Consider the following 26,073-nt stretch of genomic DNA (forward strand, 5'->3'; position numbering starts at 1 on the left):
ACAAATAGCTGAGAAAAGAAGAGAAGCTAAAGGCAAAGGAGAAAAGGAAAGATATACCCATTTGAATGCAGAGTTCCAAAGAATAGCAAGGAGAGATAAGAAAGAGATAGAGATCTCTTCAAGAAAATTAGAGCTGCCAAGGGAAAATTTCATGCAAAGATGGGCACAATAATGGGACAGAAACGGTATGGACATAACAGAAGCAGAAGATATTATGAAGAGGTGTCAAGGATACACAGAAGAATTATACAAAAAAGATCTTCATGACCCAGATAACCACCATGGTGTGATCACTCACCTAGAACCAGACATCCTGGAGTGTTAAGTCAAATGGGCCTTAGGGAGCATCACTACAAATAAGGCTAATGGAGGTGATGCAATTCCAGTTGAGCTGTTTCAAATCCTGAAAGATGATGCTGTGAAAGTACTACACTCAATATGCTAGCAAATTTGGAAAATTCAGCAGTGGCCACAGGACTGGAAAAGGTCAGTTTTCATTTCAATCCCAAAGAAAGGCAATGCCAAAGAATGTTCAAACTACTGCACAATTGCACTCATCTCACATGCTAGCAAAGTAATGTTGAAAATTCTCGAAGTGAGGCTTCAACAGTACGTTAACTGAGAACTTTGAGATGTTCAAGCTGGATTTAGAAAAGGCAGAGGAACCAGAGATCAAACTGCCAACATCCGTTGGATCATAAGAAAAGCAAGAGAGTTCCAGAAAAACATCTATGCCAAATTGACTATGCCAAAGCCTTGGACTGTGTGGATCACAACAAACTGAAAAATTCTTAAAGAGATGGGAATATCAGTCCACTTTACCTAGGACTTCCCTGATAGCTCAGTTGGTACAGAATCTGCCCACATGGCAGGAGACCTTGGTTCGATTCCTGGGTTGGGAAGATCCACTGGAGAAGGGACAGGCTACCCAATCCAGTGTTTTTGGGCTTCCCTTGTGGTTCAGCTGGTAAAGAATCCGCCTGCAATGTGGGAGACCTGGGTTCGATCCCTGGGTTGGGAAGATCCCCTGGAGAAGGGAAAGGCTACCCACTTCAGTATTATGGCCTGGAGAATTTGAATCCTGGACTGTATAGTTCATGGGGTGGCAAAGAGTCGGATATGACTTTCACTTTCACTTTACCTGCCTCCTGAGAAATCTGTATGCATCTCACGAAGAAACAGTCAGAACTGGACATGGAACAATGGACTGGTTCCAAACTGGGAAAGGAGTATGACAAGGATGTATATTGTCCCCCTGCTTATTAAACTTATATGCAGAGTACATCAAGTGAAATGCCAGGCTGGATGAAGCACAAGCTGGAATCAAGATTGTTGGGAGCAATACCAATAACCTCAGATACGCAGATGACACTGCCCTTATGGCAGAAAGTGAAGAATAACTGAAGAGCCTCTTCATGAAAGTTAAACAGGAGAGAGAAGGAGCTGGCTTAAAACTCAACATTTAAAAAACTGAGATCATGGCATCCAGTCCCATCATTTCATGGCAAATAGATGGGGAAACAGTGGAAACAGTGACAGACTTGGGCTCCAAAATCACTCCAGATGGTGACTGCAGCCATGAAATTAAAAGATGCTTGCTCCTTGGAAGAAAAGCTATGATCAACCTAGACAGCATATTAAAAAGCAGAGACATTAGTTTGCCAACACAGGTCCGTTGAGTCAAAGCTATGGTTTTTCCAGCAGTCATGTATGGATATGAAAGATGGACCATAAAGAAAGCTGAGTGCTGAAGAATTGATGCTTTTGCACCGTGGTGTTGGAGTAGACTCCTTAAGAGTCCCTTGGACTCCAACAAGATCAAACCAGTCAATCCTAAAGGAAATCAGTCCTGAATATTCACTGGAAAGACTAATGCTGAAGCTGAAGCTCCAATACTTTGTCCACCTGATGCAAAGAAGTGACTGACTGGAAAAGACCCTGATGCTGAGAAAGACTGAAGGCAGGAGGAGAAGGGGACAACAGAGGATGAGATGGTTGGATGCCATCACTGACTCGATGGACATGAGTTTGAATAAGCTCCAGGTGTTAAGCTGATGGACAGGAAAACCTGGCGTGCTGCAGTCCGAGGGGTCACAAAGAGTCAGACATGACTGAGCAACTGAACTGAGGTGTGCTCAGTTGCTCAATCATATCTGACTCTGGGTGCCACATGGACTCTAGCTCACCAGGCTCTTCCATCCATGGAATTTTCCAGGCAAGAATACTGTAGTGCTTGCCACTTCCTACCCTAGGGGACTTTCCAGACCCAAGGATTCAACCAGCATCTCTTGTGTCTCCTGCATTGGCATTCGGATTCTTTACCACTAGCCCAACCTGTGAAGCCCCATTAAATATGGTTATTGTTCAGATGCTCAGTCGTTTTCAACTATTCGTGACCCCATGGACTGCAGCATGCCAGCCTTCCTTGTCCATCATCAACTTCCAGAGTTTGCTCAAACTCATGTCCATTGAGTTGATGATGCCATTCAACCATCTTGTCCTCTGTTGCCCTCTTCTCCTCCTGCCCTCAATCTTTCCCAGCATCAGGGTCTTTTCCAGTGAGTCAGCTCTTCGCATCTATCCATTAAACATAGGCTTACCATGCAATCCACCAATACTTCTGAGTATATTTGCAAAAGAAGCAAAAGCAGGTACTGAAGAGCTATTTGTACACCCATGTACAAATAGACAAAAACAGAACAACCAAAAGGTGGAAGCAATTCACATCATCAGTGGATGATGGATAAACAAAATGTGGCACCTATATACTTGGAATATTACTCAGCCTCAGCCTAAAAAGGAAGGAAATTCTGACAAGTGCTTCATCGGCGATGAACTGTAAAGATATTATGCTAAATGAAATGACCAGTATTTTATAGTTTTCTAAGTACTATAACATACATAATTCTCATAACCGCTTCTCTATAAAACAATTGATATCCTCATGACCTCCATTTTATAGATAGTAGGAAAGGTCCAGAGAAGCTAAATAAGTTGCTCAAGGTCACACATTAAGTGGTAGAGACAAAAATTAAAAACTCAGTTTCTCTAACTCAAATTTCCATGCTCAAGCTCCTTTCAATACATCATACTGAGTTTTCTGTTTACCTCCACAGTAACACTAAAGACGGAGGCATTAAAATATAAAAGAAAGAGCCCTAGATTTGGAATTAGAAGAACTATGATTAATTCTCAGATTTGACACACAAGAATTGTGGGACATTTTGCAATTCAAATATCTTCAAGATTTAGTTTCCTCATTGGTTAAAAAGTATACTCTATAGGGTCTGACGACTGAAAAAGACAGCAATTTTTGAAAGAACAGTACTTAGTTTAGCACTTACTAAATGAAAATAAATTTTAAAAAAGAAAAAAGTAAACTTCTGCAGGCTTAGCATCATCAATATATTCCCCTGATCTGGTGTTAGTGTGATATTTTAAAACATCTTTCCAGTAATCTCTTGAAAAAACTGACTGGATCTTTGATATTTTCTACATATATTCCAAGTCTAATTCATTAGCAACAATGAAGATGATATAATTACTGTCTGCAGCAAGTTCATCAAGAAGTTTAAGGAATGAAAATGAAGGTATAGGCCTGACTTACAAAGAGAACCATGTCATGGTTATAGGTATCTGCTCTAAGCCCAAGCCAGTCCTTCAGAAAAATGACAGATCAATAGTTTAAATCAGCTGTTTGATGGCCCCTGGGAAGAATAAGGACAGCAGCCAAACCAAAAGCCACCGAAAGGAAAAGCAACAATGCAGGAGATAAAGCAAGCATAAAAGACTGTGATCAAGGAAACAAGCCCCAGATGAAAAGGCACTGCCTGAAAACCCTAAGTAAATACATAAATAAATAAACACAACATAAATTATACCCATATGCATTTCATTCTATAGTCCAGAATCTGGTGTTTCTTTCAAACACCCACATTTGTCATACTGTCATTCGGTCACAAAGGGCTCTTTAGGAGAAGGCAGTTTGTAATTCCTGATTCCTATAGAGAGTCACATTTATCATAAGGATTTACTACACTATCTGGCTTATGTGCTAGATGCAAATATACATGAGGTTGTGAGATTTATAAAATTATGTTTGCTGCAAAATGTCTCTGGGGGTTAGGTAAGGCAGATTAACCTTCAATACCCTCAGTGCAATCTTGTTAGCACATCTCACCTGCCTGCTCCCTCACCCCTGCCCTCCCAAAACACACATCTCACACTTTTTCTTTTGTTCCCAGACTTGTCAAATACTAGTAAGTCACTGCAGGGACAGGACATTTTACCTTAAAAGAAAGGGGTGGCAAGAAAAGAACGATATAAAAATAAATATTGAATCTCAGCTCTGTCACAAATCAGCATCTATACCAAGTTGTAAATGTGCATTACTATTACTAGGAATGTCTGGCAAAACTTACATCTGGAGCTAAATCAAGTTCCCCCATCTGTTGGGTTTGCCTCTTCTACTCAATGTTAATTTTTCAATTGTTTGCAAGAACAATATAATAACTGCTGAGAAAATAAAAAATGATAGGCACAAAGGGAGCCAGAAATGTAACACAAGTCAGCTTTAGGTTTCAAGACACTGAAAGCACATGCTCTCCATTTACAAACAGCTTTCTCCTGTGAGTGTGTGCTATTTTCTCAAGACCCTAAACCAACTCCATGTCTGACTCAATTTTATCCAATACATACAGCACTCTGTAATTGCCATGCTGTTTCATAAGGAACCTAAAATGACTTAGCCCCATGAGCTCCATTTGGCTGTTTACCACAAATAGAAATAGCCATGTAAAGCAAAACGTCAAAAGTTCCAGATCCCATGAGTCATTCATTCTACTCATGAAGAAAGGCAGAAAAAATTTCCAGACAAGTGCTTTCAGATGGCTTATACACAGAAAACACTTTGGCAACAAAGAGGCCTGAAAAAGGTCTGCAACTATCTCCTGGTAAGAAAATTCATAAACGAGCAAATTCTGTGAGCTATTTCAATATGACAAAATGAAAGTCACATGCATTCCTGCTTTTCTTGATCAAATACGAAAATTTCTTCCACTCCTACAGACGTAAGGGCTTAAAATAGTAGTGATGTTCAACACATTTCACTTAGAAAGGTACAATAAACCTCAGGATTAACCACAGAACTCCGAAAGACATAAATCCTCACTTCTTACCTGATATTAACCAATGCGTGAGTCACCTTGCTAGCTGCTTCTTTCCACTGGCCTGCATTGGTAGAAAGCCTCAGGACTGTAAAAAAGGAAAGAACAAAGATGTGTCAGACCACTGGTATTAAACAAATATGAGCGAAGACACATGCAGAATATCACTGTTGAAAAAACCAAATGCAGTCTGTGCCAATCTTCTATTTAAGACATCCTAATCTAGAGAAAAAAAAAGTAAGGGCTTATTCTCAACTATCTTTCCTGCAATTTTTTTCCTCTTTCTTTCACTTTCTATCAAAATATTCTACTCCTCTGCCTTGGGTTTCCCTCTCTCCACTCCCCTCTAAAATGTTTCCATACTTAGTTTTTGCATTCAGTTAAAATCTACACTGGGGTGGTGATGTGAAGGTAACCTGATTGCCACATTAATCATTTCCCTAATAGCTGGGGCTGATTTAGTGGAATTGGCCAGCTGAGTAAGTGTCCCTTCCTGTTCCACATACAGTATATCTTTCTCCTAAAGGTCTGAACTGGGTCAAATAGGATAAATAATCTTGTCAGACAGAGGATGGTCATGTTTCAATCAAAGAGTAACCTGCTTTAGCTCCCTTGACTTAACTGTGTAACCTGCAACATGAATCAACTGGAATATTCTTCCCTTCTCTGACCAGAGTCTCTTACACCCTTACTCACAGAAGGGATGATGGAAATATAGCTCCCAGGTGGTGCTAGTTGCATAGAACCTGCCTGCCAATGCAGGAGACGTAAAAGACTTGGGTTTGATCCCTGGGTCAGGAAGATACTCTGGAACCCACTCCAATATTCTTGCCTGGAGAATCCCATGCAGAGGAGCCAGGCGGGCTATGGCCCACAGGGTCACAGAGTCAGACATGAAGCAATTTAGCATACACACATGCATATATTCTCTATCAGCTATGAGCTTCAGGGCCACACATTACAGTACCTATACTCCTTCAGAAAAGAGACAAACCAGCACAAGCATTCCTTGAAAGAACAAGCATACAGTGGGCACTCCAAGCATATGTTTTTAATGAGTGAATAACGAATATGAATTAAACATGTAGAGAGTCTACTATGTGCCAGAAACTGGACAAAGAATATATACAATACAGCACACATATGAGACTCAGAGGAGACAAACAATTAATCAATCCAGCTTATCCACAGAACTGTAAGTAATGGGGCTAGAATTTAAACCTGGAGGGAATGCTCCTATAGCCTGTACTTGATACACTGAGTGGTTAAGAGTGTGAACTCTGAAGCCAACTGTTGGAGTCCAAGTCTAGCCTTGGCCACTTACTAGAGAAAAACAGCAATACTTACATGAAAGGATTATCATGAAAATCAAGTAAGTTATATATATATAGCCTTAGATCAGTACCTGGCACATAGTAATTGTTACATAAGTATTAATATTAGCTATTATTTATTAAATAGACTGTCTTCCAAACAAATGCAAGAATATACTTAAGACTTTCTCAGAGGAGAAAGTTATTTAGTTAGTTAATCAGAGCCTAACATTAAAAAACGTATAACCAATCTGCATAGGTACCATCACTACCAACTCCTGACCAGTATTCCTCTAGCAAAAGTAGCAGCAGCAGCAGCTGTACTAGAGGGAGGGCATATAGCTGTAATAGGGAAAGAAAACTCATCTGGCTACTCTGCATCTATTTCAGCAGTATTTCATTTTTATAAATTCAAGCAATTTTATGAAAGAGAAGATGGAAGCCTTAATAAAACATTATCAGAGTGCTGCTTTCCTAATTTACAAGTTATAGTGCAGGGGAGCTCAGTTTCAAGTTAGAGCTTTTCAGTCTCAACTCAGGGTTTCATTAAGTGTATGCACAAATTTATTCATGAATGAACAAAACTGTTTCAAGCAGGTCAGACATATTTTTTTCCACTCAGTTGCAGAAACTATTTAGATATATATGTTTTCCACTAGACCCTCCATTAAATCATAAATTCTCTGATGGTGAGGATCTAGTATTTGTGGAATTGAGCTGAATTTTACTCCCCTTACCTCAGAGAGGTATTCAACTCTGTTCATGGATTATTTCTCTGTTAACATCCTGTCACTTTTGTCCCTTAGTGAATAGGCACCCAGATGACCTCATCACTGCATTTCCAAGGGAAACAAGCTTTCCAAGCCATTGGCTTTTACATTCCTTTCTAAGTTCCCAAATTTAAACACAAAATTATCTCAAAATGCCCAAACGCCTGAAAGCTAAGGTTATCATTTAGGTAGTACAAAGTATGATACACAAAAACAGCATACCATGCAGCCATTTAAAAAAGAGACTTAAGTAATAGCAAAAACTGGAAACAACCATAATTTTCATGAAAGGAAAGAATGGTTAAATAAACAGTATCCGTACTATGCAAAAAAAGAGAGGAGGGAGAGAGAAACTTAAGAAAACTACCAAAAAAAAAAACATCCCAAAAATGTTCTATAACAGTTTTTTTTTAAAAAGAAATAGGATAACATGATCACAATTATGTAAAACTATGCATAAAGTAGACTAATACGTGCATGCATGATGAGTCGTTTCAGTCGTGTCTGACTCTTTGCGACCCCTGTGGACCGTAGTCCACCAAGCTTCTCTGTCCATGGGATTCTCCAGGCAAGAATACTTGAATAGGTTGCCGTGCCCTCTTCCAGGGGATTTTCTCAACCCAGGGATCGAACCCACATCCCTTACACCTCCTGCATTAACAGGTGGGTTCTTTACCACTAGCGCCACCTGGGAAGCCCATATGAAAATTAGTGGTCATACCAGAAAGGAGAGATTGTATTAAATAAAAAAATTTGTACCTTGTTTTTTCTTTAGTACTGGTAATTATCTTTTTCTAAAAGGAAAAAACAGTTCAAAATATGGTATCATTTATGGTTCAGGGTAGCTTGTGTCGAGGTCCTTCCTCATCAGAGGATATCACTGCAGTAACTTAACTGCCATAAGAATATTAAATGTGTCTCTTCATCAAGAGTCTCCCTCTTCTAGCCATGATAAAGTAAAAAGACATAATTAACCCTTCTACCTTAAACAATAAAAAACTGAATGAAATATAAGAAACAATAGCTTTCAGACATTGGACAACGGGTATACAGAACTGTGATCCTTGAAGACGGAAAACAAACAAGGTGAGCCCTAGAATTATCCCAGCTTACTGTGTGAAAAAGTTCCCAACCTACAGGGAGAGAGGAGGAACTTAAACAGAATCCAGAAGCTTGCCAAATCAAAGACACAGAGATTTAGCAGCTGGAGAGGCCAAGGCACCTAGAATTTGTGGTGTAGAGTACTGTAGAGGAGGGAGTTTAACAGGGTATTCTATAAGTTTGTAGAGGGGTCCTCTTACATCTTTTGCTGAGCACTGATCTGCACATAAGAAAGAGAAAACTACTCAAGGCTGGGGGTAAAGAACCACTGGAAAAGAGAAATTGTGGAGCTCATGGAAGGCTCTACAAGCAAAATAATTTGCATTTCCACCAGCAAGAGTAGAAAAACCTACTAATATATGAATTATCAAGAAGAATTTTCAGATGGGTACTGCATTAGTAATCTGGCCAAATTAGCCTATAATAAAAGTTGCTCTTAACCCAATTTAATAACCCTTAAAAGCAAATCCTAAAAGAATGAAACTGATTCCACACAACATAACTGCATTCCAGAACAAAGTCTAACATTATATAAAGGAACATAATAAAATCAAACTTTACAACATTAACATCACAATGTTCAAACTCCAATTTAAAAATTACCAGCATTCAAGAAGTAGAAAAGGGACTTCCCTGGTGGTCCAGTGGTTAAGAAAACACCTTGTAGAACCATACTCAATATTTTGTAATAACCTATAGTGGAAAAGAATCTAAAACAGAATACACATATGTATACACATACATACACACACACACACACACACACACACACACACACACAGACACACCCACCCCACTTTGCTCTATACCTGAAACTGATACAACATTGTAAATCAACTGTTTCAATAAAAATTTTTCAAAACAAAAAGAATCCACCTTGCAGTGCAGGGGACATGGGTTCAATCCCAGGTCAGAGAACTCAGATCCCAATAGAGTCCATGCGCTGCAACCAAAGATCCCACATGATGCAACGACGATCCTGCGTGCCACAACTAAAACCCAATGCAGCCTAATTAATTAATTTAAAAAACCCAGAGAAGCCAGAAAAACATAACCCATAAACAGGAGAAAAATTAGTCAATAAAACAGACCTAGACATGAAGAGAGATGATGGAGTTAGAGGGAAAGGACATTAAAAAAGCTATTGTAAATATGCTCCATATGCTCCGGAAGGTACCAAGTGAAAAGAAAACTTGTGTTCACATAAATCTGTGTACAAAAATGTTTACAGAGGTTTTATTTACAATTCCTAAAAGCTGGAAACTTTCTAAATGTCCTTCCACTGATAAATGGATAAGTTAAACTAGCGTATTCCCATAACGGAATATTACCCCGTAATAAAAAGGAACAAACTACTGATACCTGCATCAACATGGATAACTTCAAACTAATTAATATGTATAAGAAGCCAGACTCAAAAAACGGTATGATGTCATCTATATACTTTTTTAGAAAAGGCAAAATCATGGGGACAAGGAATAGATCAGTGGTTGCTAGAAAGTGGCTAGGAGCTGATCCCACAGGAGTGGGTGGAGGAGTTGATCTTACAAGAGGTACAGAGAAGAGGGAAGTTTTTGAGATGGTAAAACTCTTCTAAATCTTGATTTTCTGTGATAATTATACTTCTATATGCATTTGCTGAAATTCAGAACAGTACATTAAAAATGGTGAATTATATCATATATGTAAATAATACTTCAAAAAACCTGACTAAAAAATACATTTTTTTCCACCTGAAGTTTCATCATACTTTACACAAAATGGAGAGTACTGAAACATGCCACCTCCTACTATATGTTGTGTTTCATTTAGTAAAATTCACTTTCCTCTTTGTACTTTCTTAGTACATCTGAGCATTCCCAGATATCCTTTCTTCTCTTGTTGCTATAGCTGTAAACATTGATCTCATTTGACTGTGTACATGGCTTAACTGCGCAGGTAAGTCGCACATCTGTAAAATACCTCCCCGACTCCAACTCTCCTTCCTTTCCTCACTGAAAGACCTCTTTATTCATCCATTAATGGGTATTAAAGCCTCTAGGGCAGCTCTTCACCCTTGGAAAATTCTATATTCTTGAAAACAAGGACACTGGTAAAAGCCAGGTAGATGCAAACCACACCAGGGTACACTGAGAACATTCTGCAAATGGGAAATTTGCTAGAGGGTTCTCATGGAAAACTTCCTAGCCCCCCCACCCAAAAAAAAAGACGTGTGACTTGATATGACAATGGGAACCTCTTATTCTGAGGGGAGCTGACCTGATCCTAAAGCTATTACATTGAGAATGAGAGAGCAGGGAAATAAAAAAAAAATTTCCTCCTAGGCAATCCTTCTTTCCACTCTTTGCTTCTACTCTTCTCCATGTATTCCAAATCCCCTCCACTTTACTCATGATACATACAGGAGTCCCAAGCAGAAGATGAACTTTTCATAAATAGTCCCAACAATAAGGATAAAGTAAACTAATCAACAGTGACAGAAAGCAGATCAGGGGTTGCCTAGGGATAAGGGACAGAGGTGGTAAAAGTGACATAAAGGGACACAAGGAAATTTGGGGAGAGGGGGTGGATATGTACATTATCTTGATTTAATGACAGCTTCGTGTACATATACACATGCCAAAACTTATCAAAAATTGTATCCTTTAAAAAAGTGCAGTTTGGGACTTCCCTGGGGGTCCAGTGGTTAAGACTCCATGCTTCCACTGCAGGGGGTATGGGTTCCATCCCTGGTCAGGGAACTAAGATCCCACATGCCTCAGCATGGCCAAAAAAAAAGAATGCAGTTTATTATATATCAATTACATCCCAATAAAGCTAATAAGCTGGAGCTTTTTAATAGACAGCTTTATTGAGTGGCTTACTATTTCCGGGAAATCTAAAGAAATCTTTCTTGACCTTTAAACTTAGGTAGGTTTGATTAGACTCTACACTCAAACTTACAGGGATACATGACCTCTTACAGAAATAAGGAATACTCATGTGGCTGCAGAGTAAATTTTAGGTGAGCCAGTCACCAAAAGGTTTTTGCAAAAAAGATTTTTATCTAATGCCCACTTCCTCTTCTAAGTTAAGCTAAAAATACATAGGTACATTAAAAATCCTTAAAACCCTGTACCTTTTCAAATCACACATGTTCCTTTGGGATCCAAGCTCTTCTATTTGCTGCTGTCAACTCCCACCCACTCTCACACCCATCTCACTGGCATTCACTAAATCTACAAGCCTCCCTATTTTCTCTCTTTCACAAACATCAAGAAAGGGCTACAGGGACGCTAACCAGCTTTCTACTGAGATGAATTCTGAGTTCCTGAAGGCGAGGAAGTCCACACATACTTTCTTATTGCCTGAGAAAAGGAGACTACTATAGTTCTGTGCCAAGTCGGGCACCAAGCAACTAGGGGAGAATCTTTTGCAGTCTTTTCCTTTCACAGACCAAAAATCACAGCTGATGGGGAGAGAAAAATAAAAAGAAGACAGCTTACCCATAGAGTAGAGGTTGTCAAAGCTCTGGTGCATGCGGATAATCTCATAGTAGAGTTCGTCATAACTGCTGGGAGTGGGCAGGAATGTATCTCCATATGTGATAAACATATTAAATAGGTTCACAATCTAAAAAAGAAGCAAAAGCCCATATATAGACATCATACTATGAAGACTCAGAAGGGTATTATCAGTAGTGTGCTATATAGCCAGCTCTTATTGTCTTTCAAGAGCAGTTAAATTTTCAGCAATTTTATTAGTTGGTTCTTAAACAAAATCATTATTAAAAATTAAATTCTATAAAACTTACCATTCAATAAATTACATAAAGTAATAATTACTGAAAACTCATCACTTTCTAATTATTTTCTACCGTTCTGTATTATCAATCCCCTTGAAATTAATTTACACCTCTTATATCTGTGTAGTGGGAATATTATATAACAGTGTGTGTTACCATTATTTCATGAAAGAACACCTCTTATATCTGTGTGGTGGGAGTATTATATAACAGTGTGTGTTACCATTATTTCATGAAAGAACCCCAGGTTCTCCAAAGACACAGGTGAAAGTGGAAGCACTAGTAGAGAGATTCTGATCCAAAGGGAAAATAAAGGCCTGGTATCCCCCTATAGTTTAATCCTTAGAACACCAGCTCCTGTCTCAAACCAGCCCATTTTTGCCCTATAGTATAGCTTCAGAAAAATAAATGTGTTTTTTTGCTACTCACCATAAGAGCTAACGTAAAAATGTTGTGCTTTGCCAAAAGTACAGTCTCATTTGACATAAGGAACTTCAACAAATTTATCAAGGCTTTAAAAGAAGAAAAAAAGAAAGCATTGATAAGATAATCAAAGCATAATCAGTAAAGTTAAATGAAAGTAGACTAGAACTAAAGAAATCCAAACAGGGCTAGAATGAGTATATCACAGCTACTAGGAAATTTTTAAAAGCAGTCAGAGCAGGTGTAGTTGAAGAAAGCACTGACATTCTCAAGCACATGTCTGCTTATCTGTCCATAGAAAGTTTTAAAAATTTTACTTTTTACTTCTTATTTAGCAATTAAGCTCAGAAATTTAACTATAAAATGGACATTTCAGTGTTCCAAATTTACACCTATATGCTGATTTCCCCATCAAATTTCCTCAGTTTATTGAGCGTCCCTTCTCACCCCAGGCTGCTAGTGTTTCAAGTCACCAAGTTTTAGCTACGTATCTGTTTCAAACATTACTGCTAAGAAGGACATCTTTCGAATCTAAATGATCAACAGACATAGTGTAGAACCTACTGCTTTAGTTCTGGATAAAAAAAGCTCATGAAGGAAAAAAAAAGCCCTTAACTGTTCTAAATATTCAAATAAGAGTGCAACGTGCTCTGTCCTCTCTTAACTGTGAAAACATTTACTGAAAAGGTCCCCTTTTTGCCTTGTCATCTTTAATGAGTGGAGAGAGTGCCAAAACCCAAGCAATCTCAATCATGAGACTGACCGCTAAGTCCCTAGTTAAACAGTACAGCTTTAAAGACATTTTTGCCAATAAACATTAAGCATAAAATAATTTAACCACTGCCTTATACTCTTTCACCCAAGGCTATAAACTCAGTCCTGCTTCTGTGCCCACCATAGCCACTGCCACTGCACCTATCTCCCCTGTGTGATGGGGGATATAAAGGAGGGGTTCAGCGGCTACAAGTATTTGATGTTCCTTTTGTCTTCTCCCTGTCAACCTGTCCTACTTCTACGTATACACACACAAAAAAGGCTTGACCGCTCCTTTCCTAAGACCATACCTGCTTTTTTGTCAGCAGAGAAGTCCATTCTCTTGTTTGAGCTTTGTGTGGTTTACTACTCTTAGAAAAGAGATGTGAGCTTAGATTTGAAACAGCAGGGAATGTTGAGTAGGAGTAAGTCTCTCCAGACACTTGCTGCCTGCCATACAACACCCCTCACTCTCAACCCTCTAAAAGCACAGGTACAGTAAAGAAACAGCAGGCAAGGAAAAGTACAAGAGCTTGTCTACATTCTGTTTCTAAAGCCTGACTCTTCCCTTCAAATAGGAAAAAAAAAAAAAGCCTCGCTAGGGTTGAAGGAGGCAGGCATCCTCATTTATGAACTCTTCACCCTGACTCAAGTTCTCTGAGGTTTCCTAATGGAAAGGCAAATGATAGGCAGCTGGCTTTTTTGATGTTGTCTGTTAACAAGTGATCTATTGGACTGGACCCAAAAAAGCTCCACGGGAGACCACTCTGGATCATACAATCTACTAAGCTCCTACCAGGAGCTCAGAGAATGAAGGGGACTAGCTAAAATCCACATAAAAATGACTAACCCATGGGGATTCCCTGGCAGTCCAGTGGTTAGAACTCGGCATTTTCACTGCCGTGGCCCGGGTTCAATCTCTGATTGGGTAACTAAGATCCTGCAAGCTGCAGCAAGGCCAAGAAAAAGACTAATCCAGCCCAAATCTCTCTTCATAATGTGTAGGGGCTTCCCACGCCACCCTCACTATCCCCAGAGCTTAGACAAGCCCTGTTAATAGATAAATCTTCTGACAGTACGACTCTATAAATTCACAAGAGACAAGAAAAAAGGATGGGTAACATATGTGGCATTCTGCAAAACATAATGGCTAGCTAGAGACAAAGTTGCTTTTGTACATAACCAATCAAGAAGGCTTTTGTCCCAGGCACATGCAGCACAAAGATGCAGCCTCAGCAGTGGTTATGTGGTAATTAAGGGGTAGAAAACCTGGAGAAAAGGAAGTGAGCACAATGATTTATTGCTCCTCTGCTGGACTACAGCTAGCCTTGATCTCTGGGATTCAGAGTCAGGGATGACAAAGTGATAAATATGAGGGGAGGAAGAGAGCAATTCTAGCACAGGCCAAGAGGTGGCCTGCGTTTCAATTGTCACCGATGTCAACAGAGTCAAACAGTGTTCAGAAGGAGAGTCCAGCACTGCAATACTCTGAGAGTCTGTGTCAGGGAAACCTGCATTCTATCCCTGACAATGCAGGTCAGACCCCCTACCTTCTGAAAAAGCCAGGGTTTTCTTACCTGGAAGTCATCATTCTCTAGAGGGAATTTAAAAGGCAGCTAAAACGAACAAAGTAACCTTAAAATTGGCTCTCACGAGCCTCTGACATCAGGAACCCTGATTCTTCTTCAAGAAGGAATGCCCCAATATCCCATAATATAACATGTTTTTCCTTCAACATCTCTCTGACTTAGCATTCTATCAACTGTTCAGTGTCCTATACACACATACATGGTCTTCTATCCTCTGACCCAACGTGATGGGAGTCCAAAGTCTGTGAGGCTTCAACATAGTTGATTTTAAATTTTTAGAGCTAGAAAGAACCTTAGAGGTTATTTAATCCTCCTCCCTCATTTTTGGATTCAAAAACAACCCCCGCCACCACCCCAACTAGTTAGTGACCAAGCAGGGACTAGAACCTGGTCTCCTGTTTAGTGTTCCTTCTTCCATTCCATTAAGATAAAAGCCTGCAGTCCACGGGGTTGCAAGAGTCCATGGAGTCACTGCTTAGCAACTGAACAACAACAACAGACAAATAAAGGTGCTGAAAGTTAAAGTGAAGTCGCTCAGTCATGTCCGACCCTTTGGTACCCCATGGGCTATAGACTATCAGGCTCCTCCATCCATGGGATTTTCCAGGCAAGAATACTGGAGTGGTTTGCCATTTCCTTCTCCAGGGGATCTTCCCGACCCAGGAAATAAACCCAGGTTTCCCACACTGCAGGCAGACTCTTTACCATCTGAGCTAGATGCAGTCAAATATTAAAACAGAAGGAAGCTTATGTATAAATGGTGTGCTTAAGATCTGCCAACTATACTATTATCAACACTTTCCTAGAAGACTCTGGTTTATAACTTTCTCCATCTATTGGCTGCTCCAAGGTTATTTCCATTTACTTGGCACTCTCCTTTTCTTGCTCCTCAGCTACTTATTATAGCACAGCTGCTTAACACCTCATTATTACCTTTCTTCTACTCGTTCTCAACACTAAAAAACTCCCAGTAGCTTTTCTCAGCAAAAACCACCTCGGAAGGCCCTCTATATCAGCTTTCATCTCCCCTCTTTATTTTTATTTTTAATTGTTTTTTTAAAAAACATTTATTTGCCTATGACAGTTCTTAGTTGCAGCATGCGGGATTTCCTAGCTGTGGCCTGCAAACTCTTAGTTCCGGTATGTGGGATCTAGTTCCCTGACGAGGGATGGAGCCTGGGTCCCCTGCATTGGGAGCTCAGTGTCTTAGCCACTGGACTGCCACTGAAGTCCCTCACCTCTCTTCTTTAAATCTCATCTTTCCCACACCTCTATCTCCCTTTCTCTGTTTCCTCTCTAGGATCTTTAAAAAATAATGCTACTAATAATAAATGTCAACTAAAACTGTTCCTATTCCCCTCACTCTGGGTGTGTCCTTCAAAATTATGTACTGAACATAGACCATGATCAGATCTGAACTTCAAATGGAGCTGCTGCTGCTGCTAAGTCGCTTCAGTCATGTCCGACTCTGTGCGAACCCATAGATGGAAACCCACTAGGTTCCTCTGTCCCTGGGATTCTCTAGGCAAGAGTACTAGAGTGGGTTGCCATTTCCTTCTCCTCAAATGAAGCTAAGATCCCCTTTCTTTATGCAAAATCAGAACTGAAACAAAAAAACCTGAGTATAAACAATTAATATTCAGGTTTATTCATAAGCTATTATGATACAGTGCTATGAACAGGGTTTAACTGCAGGGCAGAGAAAAGCCGTGGGCCAGGGGCAGGTTAAGGACAGAAGAGAAATGGTACTCAGGATCTCGGTGCCAACACACAAGTAGCACAGAGCTCATGCTGGCCGATTCCTGCCTCACCACTCTCCACACGCACATTTTTAGAAAACTGCCCTTGATCCACTTGTTTACTTGGTGCCATCTGGGCACATGACCAGCCAAACTGTTCCAAGGACAGTCACAGAGGTAACAGTACACAGAGGGGAGAGTTAAGATAACTAAAAAAGATAAGGTATTGGTTGTATAAACATAAGATTGTTAATTAGTCATATCTCTGTTAAGAGTTTGGTATCAAGCATGATACATGTTGTAGTCATTGTGAAGATAAGCAGTGGAGCAGGATATACTTTTTTCTTTTTAATTTAACACTTTGGTTACCATGTTTCTAATTTTTAGATAATAGTTTTAAAAGGAAGCAGGGGAGAAAAGACTAACACAAAATCTTCCTCAATAAAAATATGATCTTTAGTCTGAGGGATTTCCAAAGAAAAAGGGCCTATGTTATAGAAACCCAATACTGTGTAAACAGTTTTGCCCATTAGGTGAGCAATGGCTACTCATCCCACAAAACAGAATCGCACGGTTTACTGCAGAGTATCTTTTCAGATGAGGACAAGCTTGGTGGCTGAGACCCTCTGGGACTTAACAGACAATTCTCACTGGCCCCAATCCTTCACAGCCCCAGGAACAGGCTGTCCCAAAACACCAATACCAGATAGATATATCATAGAGAGAAATGGATTTTATCTTTCTGCTGAATGATACCTACTACAAGTCACTAACTATGCCAGAAGTTCACATCAAGTACAGTTGTTCCTCAGTATCCACAGTGGGGGTGGGGGGGTGGGTAGGATTGGTTCCAGGACTTCCCCCCCAAATACCCAACTCCATAGAGTCTCAAGTCCTTTAAATAAAATGGTATAGTTACCTACACACATCTTCCTATACAGTTTAAACCAAATCTAGGTTGCTTACAATACCTAATACAATGTAAAAGCCATGTAAATAGTTGCTGGCATAGAACAAATTCAAGTTCTGCTCTTTGGAAATTTCTGGAATTTTTTTTTTCCAAATATTTTTGATCTGTGGTTGGCTGAATCCGTGGATGCAGAAACCATGGATATAGAGGGAAAACTGTATCTCATATCTTCCTCTTTTCTACTGCACTCCACTTGACAGCTTAAAAAAAGATACCTAACTACAGAAATCATCTCCCCCAAACTCTTTTCAAAGGGAGAAACACAAAAGTCATAAATGGCAAGGGAGGTAACATCTATGAGGTATATGCTAGATGCTACGCATTATATAAAGCACTTAAAGTATATCATTCTCACTGAAATCTATTGAGTATCCCATGAAGGAGCTAATAATGGTCCCAATTAACAGATGACCAAATTAAAATTCAGAAAGATTTAATATGTTATCCAAAGTCACATAGCTAATTGAAGATAAATTACATTAACAGCAACATACCAGGATGGTCCATGAACTCCCTCTGCTGAGATCTATGAAACTGTACTGGTTCCTCCTAAACTTCACTTAAAAAAACATTTGTTTCAGGTTGAGGAACAAGCTATCTAGGACCAATACCTGTATTTGCCACCCCAAACTGTAACTTTAATCTGAGTTCCACTAACCAGCACCTCACACATTCAAGTGATCAAAAGAAAAATCTTGTGAGTTCAAGTTCATCTCTCTCTTAAGCATCTCAGAATTTTACTCCACTGACCTAAAGACATTTTAACCTGCACACTCTCAAAACAAGAAGTGAAAAGCAAGGACTCAAGTATTTTTGCACCCATGTTTATAACAGCATTATTTACAATACCCAAAAGGGGGAAGCAATACAAGAATCCATTGACACATGAACAGATAAACAAAATGTGAAAGATACAATCAGAAAATTACTTGAGCTAAGCAGTGAATTTAGTAAAGTTACAGGATACCAAATCAATACACAGAAATCCCTTGCACTCCTATACACTAACAGTGACAAATCAGAAAGAGACATTAAGGAACCAATTCCATTCACCATTGCAATAAAAAAAATTGAAATACCTAGGAATAAATCTACCTAAGGAGACAGAAGAGCTGTATACAGAAAACTATAAGATTCTGATGAAAGAAATCAAAGATGACAGAAACAGATGGAGAGATGTACCATGTTCCTAGATTGGAAGAATACTGTGGAAATGACTATACTACCCAGAGCAAACTACAGATTCAATACAATCTCAATCATATTAACAATGGCATTTTTCACAGAACTAGAACAAAAATTTCACAATTCATATGGAAATACAAAAGACCCCAAATAGCCAAAGCATTCTTGAGAAAGAAGAATGTAGCTGGAGGAATCAACCTCTTGACTTCAGACTATACTACAAAGCTACAGTCATCAAGACAGTATGGCACACAAAAAAAACAGAATATAGACCAATGGAACAAGATAGAAAGCCCAGAGATAAATCCATGCACCTATGGGCGCCTTATCTTTGACAAAGGAGGCAAGAATATACAATGGATAAAACACAGTCTCTTCAATAAGTGGTGCTGGAAAATTACACAGGTTCATGTAAAAAAATGAAATTTGAACACTTTCTAACACCATACACAAATATAAACTCAAAATGGGTTAAAGACCTAAATGTAAGACCGAAACTAAAATTCTTAGAGGAAAACACAGGCAGAATACTCTTTGACATAAATCACAGCAAGATCCTCTATGACCCACCTAACAGCGTGTAACAGAAATAAAAACAAAAATAAGGGAGATGGTGATGGACAGGAAGGCCTGGTGTGCTGCGATTCATGGGGTCGCAAAGAGTCGGACATGACTGAGCAACTGAACTGAACTGAATTAAACTTAAAAGCTTTTGCACAGCAAAGGAAACCATAAACAAGATGAAAAGACAACCCTCAGAATAAGAGAAAATAATTTCAAATGAAGCAGCTGACAAAGGAGTAATCTCCAAAATATATAAGCAGCTCAGGCAGCTCAATATCAGAAAAACAAACAACCCAATCAAAAAACTGGGCCTAAACAGACCTAAATAGACATTTCTCCAAAAAGACATAAAGGTGGCTAATAAACACATGAAAAACTGCTCAACCTCACTTACTATTAGAGAAATGCAATCAAAACTACAATGAGGTATCACCTCAGACCAGTCAGGCTGGCCATCATCAAAAAATCTACAAACAATAAATGCTGGAGAGGATGTGGGGAAAAGGTCATATGACCCAGCAATCCCACTACCAGGCATATACCCTGAGAAAACCACACTTCTAGGAGATAAATGTACCCCAATTCACTGTAGCACTACTTACAATAACCAGGACATGGACACAACCTAGATGTCCATTAACAGATGAATGGATAAATAAGTTGTAGTACACATATACAATGGAATATTACTCAACCATAAAAGGGAATGAATTTGAGTCAGTTCTAGTGAGGTGGATGAACTTGGAGCCTGTTATACAGAGTGAAGTAAGTCAGAAAGAGAAAAACAAATATCATATATTAACGCATATATATGGAATCTGGTGGCTCAGACGGTAAAGCGTCTTGCTTACAATGAGGGAGACCTGGGTTCAATCCCTGGGCAGGAAGATCCTCTGGAGAAGGAAATGGCAACCCACTCCAGTACTCTTGCCTGGAAAATCCCATGGACAGAGGAGCATGGTGGGCTACAGTCCATGGGGTTGCAAAGAGTCGGACACGACTTCACTTTCACTTTCACTTTAGGGCTCCCCAGGTAGCTCAGCTGGTGAAGAATCCACCTGCAATGCAGGAGATCCTGGTTTGATTTCTGGGTTGGGAAGTTACCCTGGAGAAGGGATAGGCTACCCACTCCAATATTCTTGGTCTTCCCTGGTGGCTCAGATGGTAAAGAATTTGCCTGCAATGCAGGAGACCTGAGTTCGATCCCTGGGTTGGGAAGATCCCCTGGAGGAGGGGATGACAACACACTCTAGTACTCTAGCCTGGAGAATCCCCATGGACAGAGAAGCCTGATGGGCTACAGTCCATGGGGTCACAAAGAGTCAGACATCACCAAGCACATATATATGGAATTTTAAAAAATATACTAATGAACCTACTTGTAGGGCAACAACAGAGATGCAGACATAGAGAAAGAATTGTGGACACAGGTGAGTAAGGAGAGGCTGGGATGAACTGAGAGAGTAGCACTGAAACATATACATTGCCACATGTAAAACAGACAGCCAGTGGGAATTTGCTGTATGACACAGGAAGCTCAATCTGGTTCTCTGTGACAACCTAGAGGGGCAGGATGGGGTGAGAGGAGGGAGGGAGTTCAAGAGGGTGGAGATATACCTATGGCTGATTCATGTTGATGTATGCAGAAACCAATACAACATTATAAACCAATTACTTTCCAATTTAAAAATATTTTTTAATGTGGTATACAATAGAATATTACTCAGCCTGAAAAAGTAAATTCTGACACATGCTAAGTGAAAAAAGTCAGTCACAGAAGGACAAATACCACATGACTCAATTTACATGCAGGATGTAGAGAAATCAAATTCACAGAGTCAGGAAGCAGATTGGTGATTGCTAGAGTTGTAGACAGGGAGGAATACAGGCTTACTGTTTAATAAATACAATTTCAGTCTAAGAAAACTTTTAAAATTCTGGAGATGGAAGGAAGAGATGGTTGCCCAACAAGGTGAATGTACTTAATGCCACTGAGCTTACACTTAAAATGATAAAATTTTATGTATGTTTTACCAATTGAAAAATAAGAGGCCAATATTTTTCTTTCCACAGACATTAGCATGAGCCCTGCAAATACTCCATCCCAACTTTCTGTAACCTCAGCATAACTGATGGGCTGAAATTTACATCATGGTACACAGTACTGAGTACAGGGCCAAACATACAAAGGTGTTTTCATGGGGAAAATAAAAGGCACCCAATATACTTAATCAACAGAAGTTATGAACACTTGAGCAAGAATACAAATTCAAAATGAGCACTGCACAGCCTTTAAGACAATACTATGGCAGTTTTCAGAATAATCATCAAAGTTGATAGTCAAAGTTAACAACACACTGAAGTACAGTTGATCCTTGAACAACATAAGTTTGAACTGTGTGGGTCCACTTATACTTAGATTTTTAAAAATAAATGTATACTATGTTACTATATCATCTGTGGTTGGTCAAATCCACAGATGTGAGACTGTTGGTAGGAAGTGCAGACTGTAAAGTTATAGGTGAATTTTTGACAAGATTGGAGTCGGGGCTGGGTATAAGCACCCCAAAACCTCAACTTCCTTAAGGGTCAACTAATTTAACAATATTCTAGGAAATCCTTGGGGATGCTGGGTTTGACTCCTAAATCTTTTTTATTCCTCCTAAAGGAGGATCCAGATCCCTGGCTTCAAATACTCTTAACCTGCACTGAGTGAAAAATAGAGAAGTTATGTCAGTGAAACATCTGAGGTATCCCATTACACATTCAACAAGTTTAAGTTGTAGGGAAGTGGGTGCTCCATACACACTTGTTTCTTCACTGGAAAGTCTTTTCCACCAGGCACTTTGAAAACTTAAGTTTCTGGATTCGCTTTCAGGAACTACAAACTAGCTGCAACTGCTGCCTCTTTACTTCCCTGATGGCTCAGTTGGTAAAGAATCTGCCTCCAAAGCAGGAGAACCCGGTTTGACTCCTGGGCCAGGAAGATCTGCTGGAGAAGGAATAGGCTACCCACTCCAGTATCCCTGGGCTTCCCTTGTAGCTTAGCTGGTAAAGAATCTGCCTGCAATGTGGGAGACCTGGGTTCGATCCCTGATTTGGGAAGATTCCTCTGGAGAAGGGAAAGGCTACACACTCCATTATTCTGGCCTGGATGTTGCCTCTTTGACTCTGTACTAGAGGCAAGTGTCAGTCTCCTACTTAGTTCTCCAAGTTTCTTTCCTTGGAGAGTCTTGTGCATCAAATATGGCAGCAGGATGTAGAAGTTCTGACTTTTCTGTATGCAGACACAAGTAGAACAAAGGATAGTGCACAGGTTCTGGAAAGTTGAGCCAGGAATGGGTACCCTGACAGTTCCCTGCGTCCCAAGTGAATTCACAGAGGCAAAGCAGCCAATCTGTTTTTTAAATGTGAAGAGTTCAATACCACCCACCTGAGAATCCTCCTGTCTGACACAAGGTCACCTCACTGCACAAGGAACCTTGTTCACAGAGCTGTTCCTAGCATTAATACACCCGACACAATGAGGACTTTCCCAGACTTTTTCTACTCTGCTTTGAATTTAAGTGGAGGAAAAGAAGGTAGCAAGCAGCAAACCATGTTGTCGTGTAGGAGCGTGGAGTGAATAATGGATATGGGAACTTCTCCAGAACTAAAACCTCTCCCCACATTGAGGTAAACCAGGTGCAGAGAGAAGCAAGCCAACCACGGGAAGACACAATTAAGTGGTAGCTCAGCGCCTGCCTCACAGAAGCAGAGGGGAGGTTTAATTACAAAACCAAGTGAATGTATTTAAATAAGATTAAAGACAGGAAGGAGGCAGAGAGCAGAGTACAAATAAATGTCTCTGAAGAATCAGGTCAGAGAGAGCAGTCTCTTTGAACAGCTTTTACCTGCTATGAAGACAAAGAGACAGAAAGCAAAGACAAGACTAAGCCAGGCCCTATTTTGTGGCCTGGCATGGAGTTAGGATGAGAGGCCACAGATTCCAAGTCAAAACCTGATCATTAGGGAAAATGGGTAACTTCACAGTGACTGATAGAAGAGAAATACTTAGAACCTTACTAGCTTAGGAGAGAGGTAGAAGAACTCAAAGGACAGGCTACAAATAGCACTAGTATAAAGAAGAACTAAAGAGCCTCGATGAAAGTGAAAGAGGAGAGTCAAAAAGTTGACTTAAAACTCAACATTCAGAAAACTAAGATTATGGAATCCAATCCCAACCCTTCATGGCAAATAGATGGGAAAACAATGGAAACAGTAACAGACTTTATTTTGGGGGGCTCCAAAATCACTGCAGATGGTAACTGCAGCCATGAAATTAAAAGACGCTTGCTCCTTGGAAGGAAAGTTATGACCAACCTAGACAGCATATTAAAAAGCAGAGACATTACTTTACCAACAAAGGTCTGTCTAGTCAAAGGTATCGTTTTTCCAGTAGTCATGTATGGATGTGAGAGTTGGACTATAAAGAAAGGTGAGTGCCAAAGAATTGATGCTTTTGATCTGTGGCGTTGGGGAAGACTCTTGAGAGTCCCTTGCACTGCAAGGAGATCCAACCAGTCCATCCTAAAAGAAATCAGTTCTGAATATTCACTGGAAGGACTGATGCTAAAGCTGAAACTCCAATACTTTGCCCACCTGATGTGAAGAACTGACTGACTGGAACAGATCCTGATGCTGGGAAAGATTGAAGGCGTGCAGAGAAGGGGACAACCGAGGATGAGATAGTTGGATGGCATCACCAATGCAATGGACGTTGAGTCTGAGTAGGCTCTGGGAGTTGGTGATGGACAAGGAAGCCTGGCGTGCTGAAGTCCATGGGGTCGCGAAGAGTCGGACAAGACTGAGCAACTGAACTGAACTGAACAAGTCAATGCCTCTGAAACCCCAGAGGCACTATAAACTCTAGCAATTTGAGCATCTCTGGACAAAATCACCAATTACTCAGGGACATTGCCAGCAATCAGCAGGCTCACTGTCAGTCAGCAAAGTGGCACAGGAAGGACTTAGAAATCAACACTGACCAGCAGAAAAATTCAAAAATACACTAGATGGGTTCTCAGAATACAGGCATCTGGCTGACTGTTAAACCCAAGTGCCTTACTGAAACAGAGACCAATGAATCCAACAAGAAAATGAAATGGCTTTGGTTATATGCTACGAGCCTCTCCAGGTAAACAGAGCACAAAAGTCGGTATACCCAGTGGGAGGATTCTGGGAAGATGGCAGAGCATGAAACATCAGGAATCTCTCTCCCAGAATCTTCTGACAGGACAATAATTGCCCTGGCAGAATCTCTCGGACACAACTGTTTAGAACTCTGGACTCTGATGAAGGTTTGAAACTTCTACAGGAAAATTTGGATGGTAAATTTGGTTCACTTTGGTCAATTTCAACTCTTAGTACATTTAGCAGCTACCTATCCCCAATCCCAGGCCTGTGGTAAGCAACTGTGCACCTGTTTCTAGAGCAGCTTGCACACAGCTTATAGGAGCTGGAGTGGACCAGCTCCCAGATATGGCAATAAGGGCTGTAACTTCCAAATATTGGGGATCTGTGCTATGATCACTGATTGCTGCTTCTGATCACAGAGATGCAGACAAAGAGGTGGGCAGCCATTTTTGTTGCACTTCCCCTCATTGTTACAAGCCTGTCCCCCCGAGAGATAAGTGACATCTAGGATTAAAGGGCCAGTGCCCCTTTTTCCCCAACCTTCATTTTTTGCTTTTCCTCTTTCAGGAGCCAGACAGTAAAAACTAGGACATTCAACACAAATGAACATTATTTAAGAAACAGACTCACAGACCAAGAGAACAGACTTGTGGTTGCTAAGGGAGGGTGAGAGAGGGAGGGATAGATTGGGAGTTTGGGGTTAGCATGTGCCAACTATTACATACAGAATGGATAAATAAGAAGATCCTAATGTATAGCACAGGAAACTATATTCAATATACTGAGATAAACCATAATGGAAAAAAATAAATACATATGTATAATTGAGTCAGTTTGCTGTACAGCGGAATCTAACACAACACTGTAAATCAACTATGCTTCAATTTAAAGAGAAAAGGTAAATACTAGGACAATAAAAACATTAATCAAGAAGAGCATTCAGAAACAAAAAAAAAAACTAGGACATTCAGAAACAACTTCATATTCAAGAAAAATTAGAGAGTGACTGGACATGCCCAAGAAAAAAGCTCAGAAAAGATGTAAGAAAAGATTAAGTTCACACCTCAGGCTGATCCTCAGCATAGACACAGCCTACAGTCAAAAACAAAAATAACAGTGAATTCCCTGGTGGTCCAATAGTTAGCACTCTGGGCTTTCACTGTTGAGGGTCCTGGCTCATACCTTAGTTAGGGAACTAAGACCCCACAGCCATGCAATGCAGCCAGAATAAATATATAAATAAAAATAAACAAAAATAATAACAAAAAATATATAACTCTGCAAGAAGGGAGGAATCTGATTTATTGAACGTTCAGGATACTGTAAGTAAAATAAGTCAGGTCACAAAAAGACAAATACTGAATCATTCCACTTGCATGGAGTACTTAGAGTAGCCAAAATCATAAAGAAAGAAGATAGACTGGTGGTTGCCAGGGAAAAGGCACTAAGCGCAGGTGGCTGTGACCGGCGCACTAAGCACGGCCAAGAGGAGCTACCCCACGTCCGAGGTCAGGGGCAGAAGCTGGGAGGACCCCATGCCCG

At 40.0% G+C, this 26,073-nt stretch overlaps 1 protein-coding gene across 1 annotated transcript in view; it reads right to left on the reverse strand.

Moving 5' to 3' along the window:
* ARMH3 (armadillo like helical domain containing 3) overlaps positions 1–26,073 on the reverse strand; it is a 173,929-nt gene that overhangs the window by 83,053 nt on the left and 64,803 nt on the right. Inside the window, exons 21-23 of the mRNA XM_068961474.1 lie at positions 12,563–12,645; positions 11,835–11,961; positions 5,178–5,253 (exon numbers count right to left, since the gene is read on the reverse strand). Of these exons, the coding sequence (XP_068817575.1) occupies positions 5,178–5,253; positions 11,835–11,961; positions 12,563–12,645 (286 nt within the window). The remainder of the gene's footprint in view (positions 1–5,177; positions 5,254–11,834; positions 11,962–12,562; positions 12,646–26,073) is intronic.

This window comes from Capricornis sumatraensis, chromosome 23, assembly GCF_032405125.1.
Source record: "Capricornis sumatraensis isolate serow.1 chromosome 23, serow.2, whole genome shotgun sequence".
NCBI classification, from domain to species: Eukaryota; Metazoa; Chordata; class Mammalia; order Artiodactyla; family Bovidae; genus Capricornis; species Capricornis sumatraensis.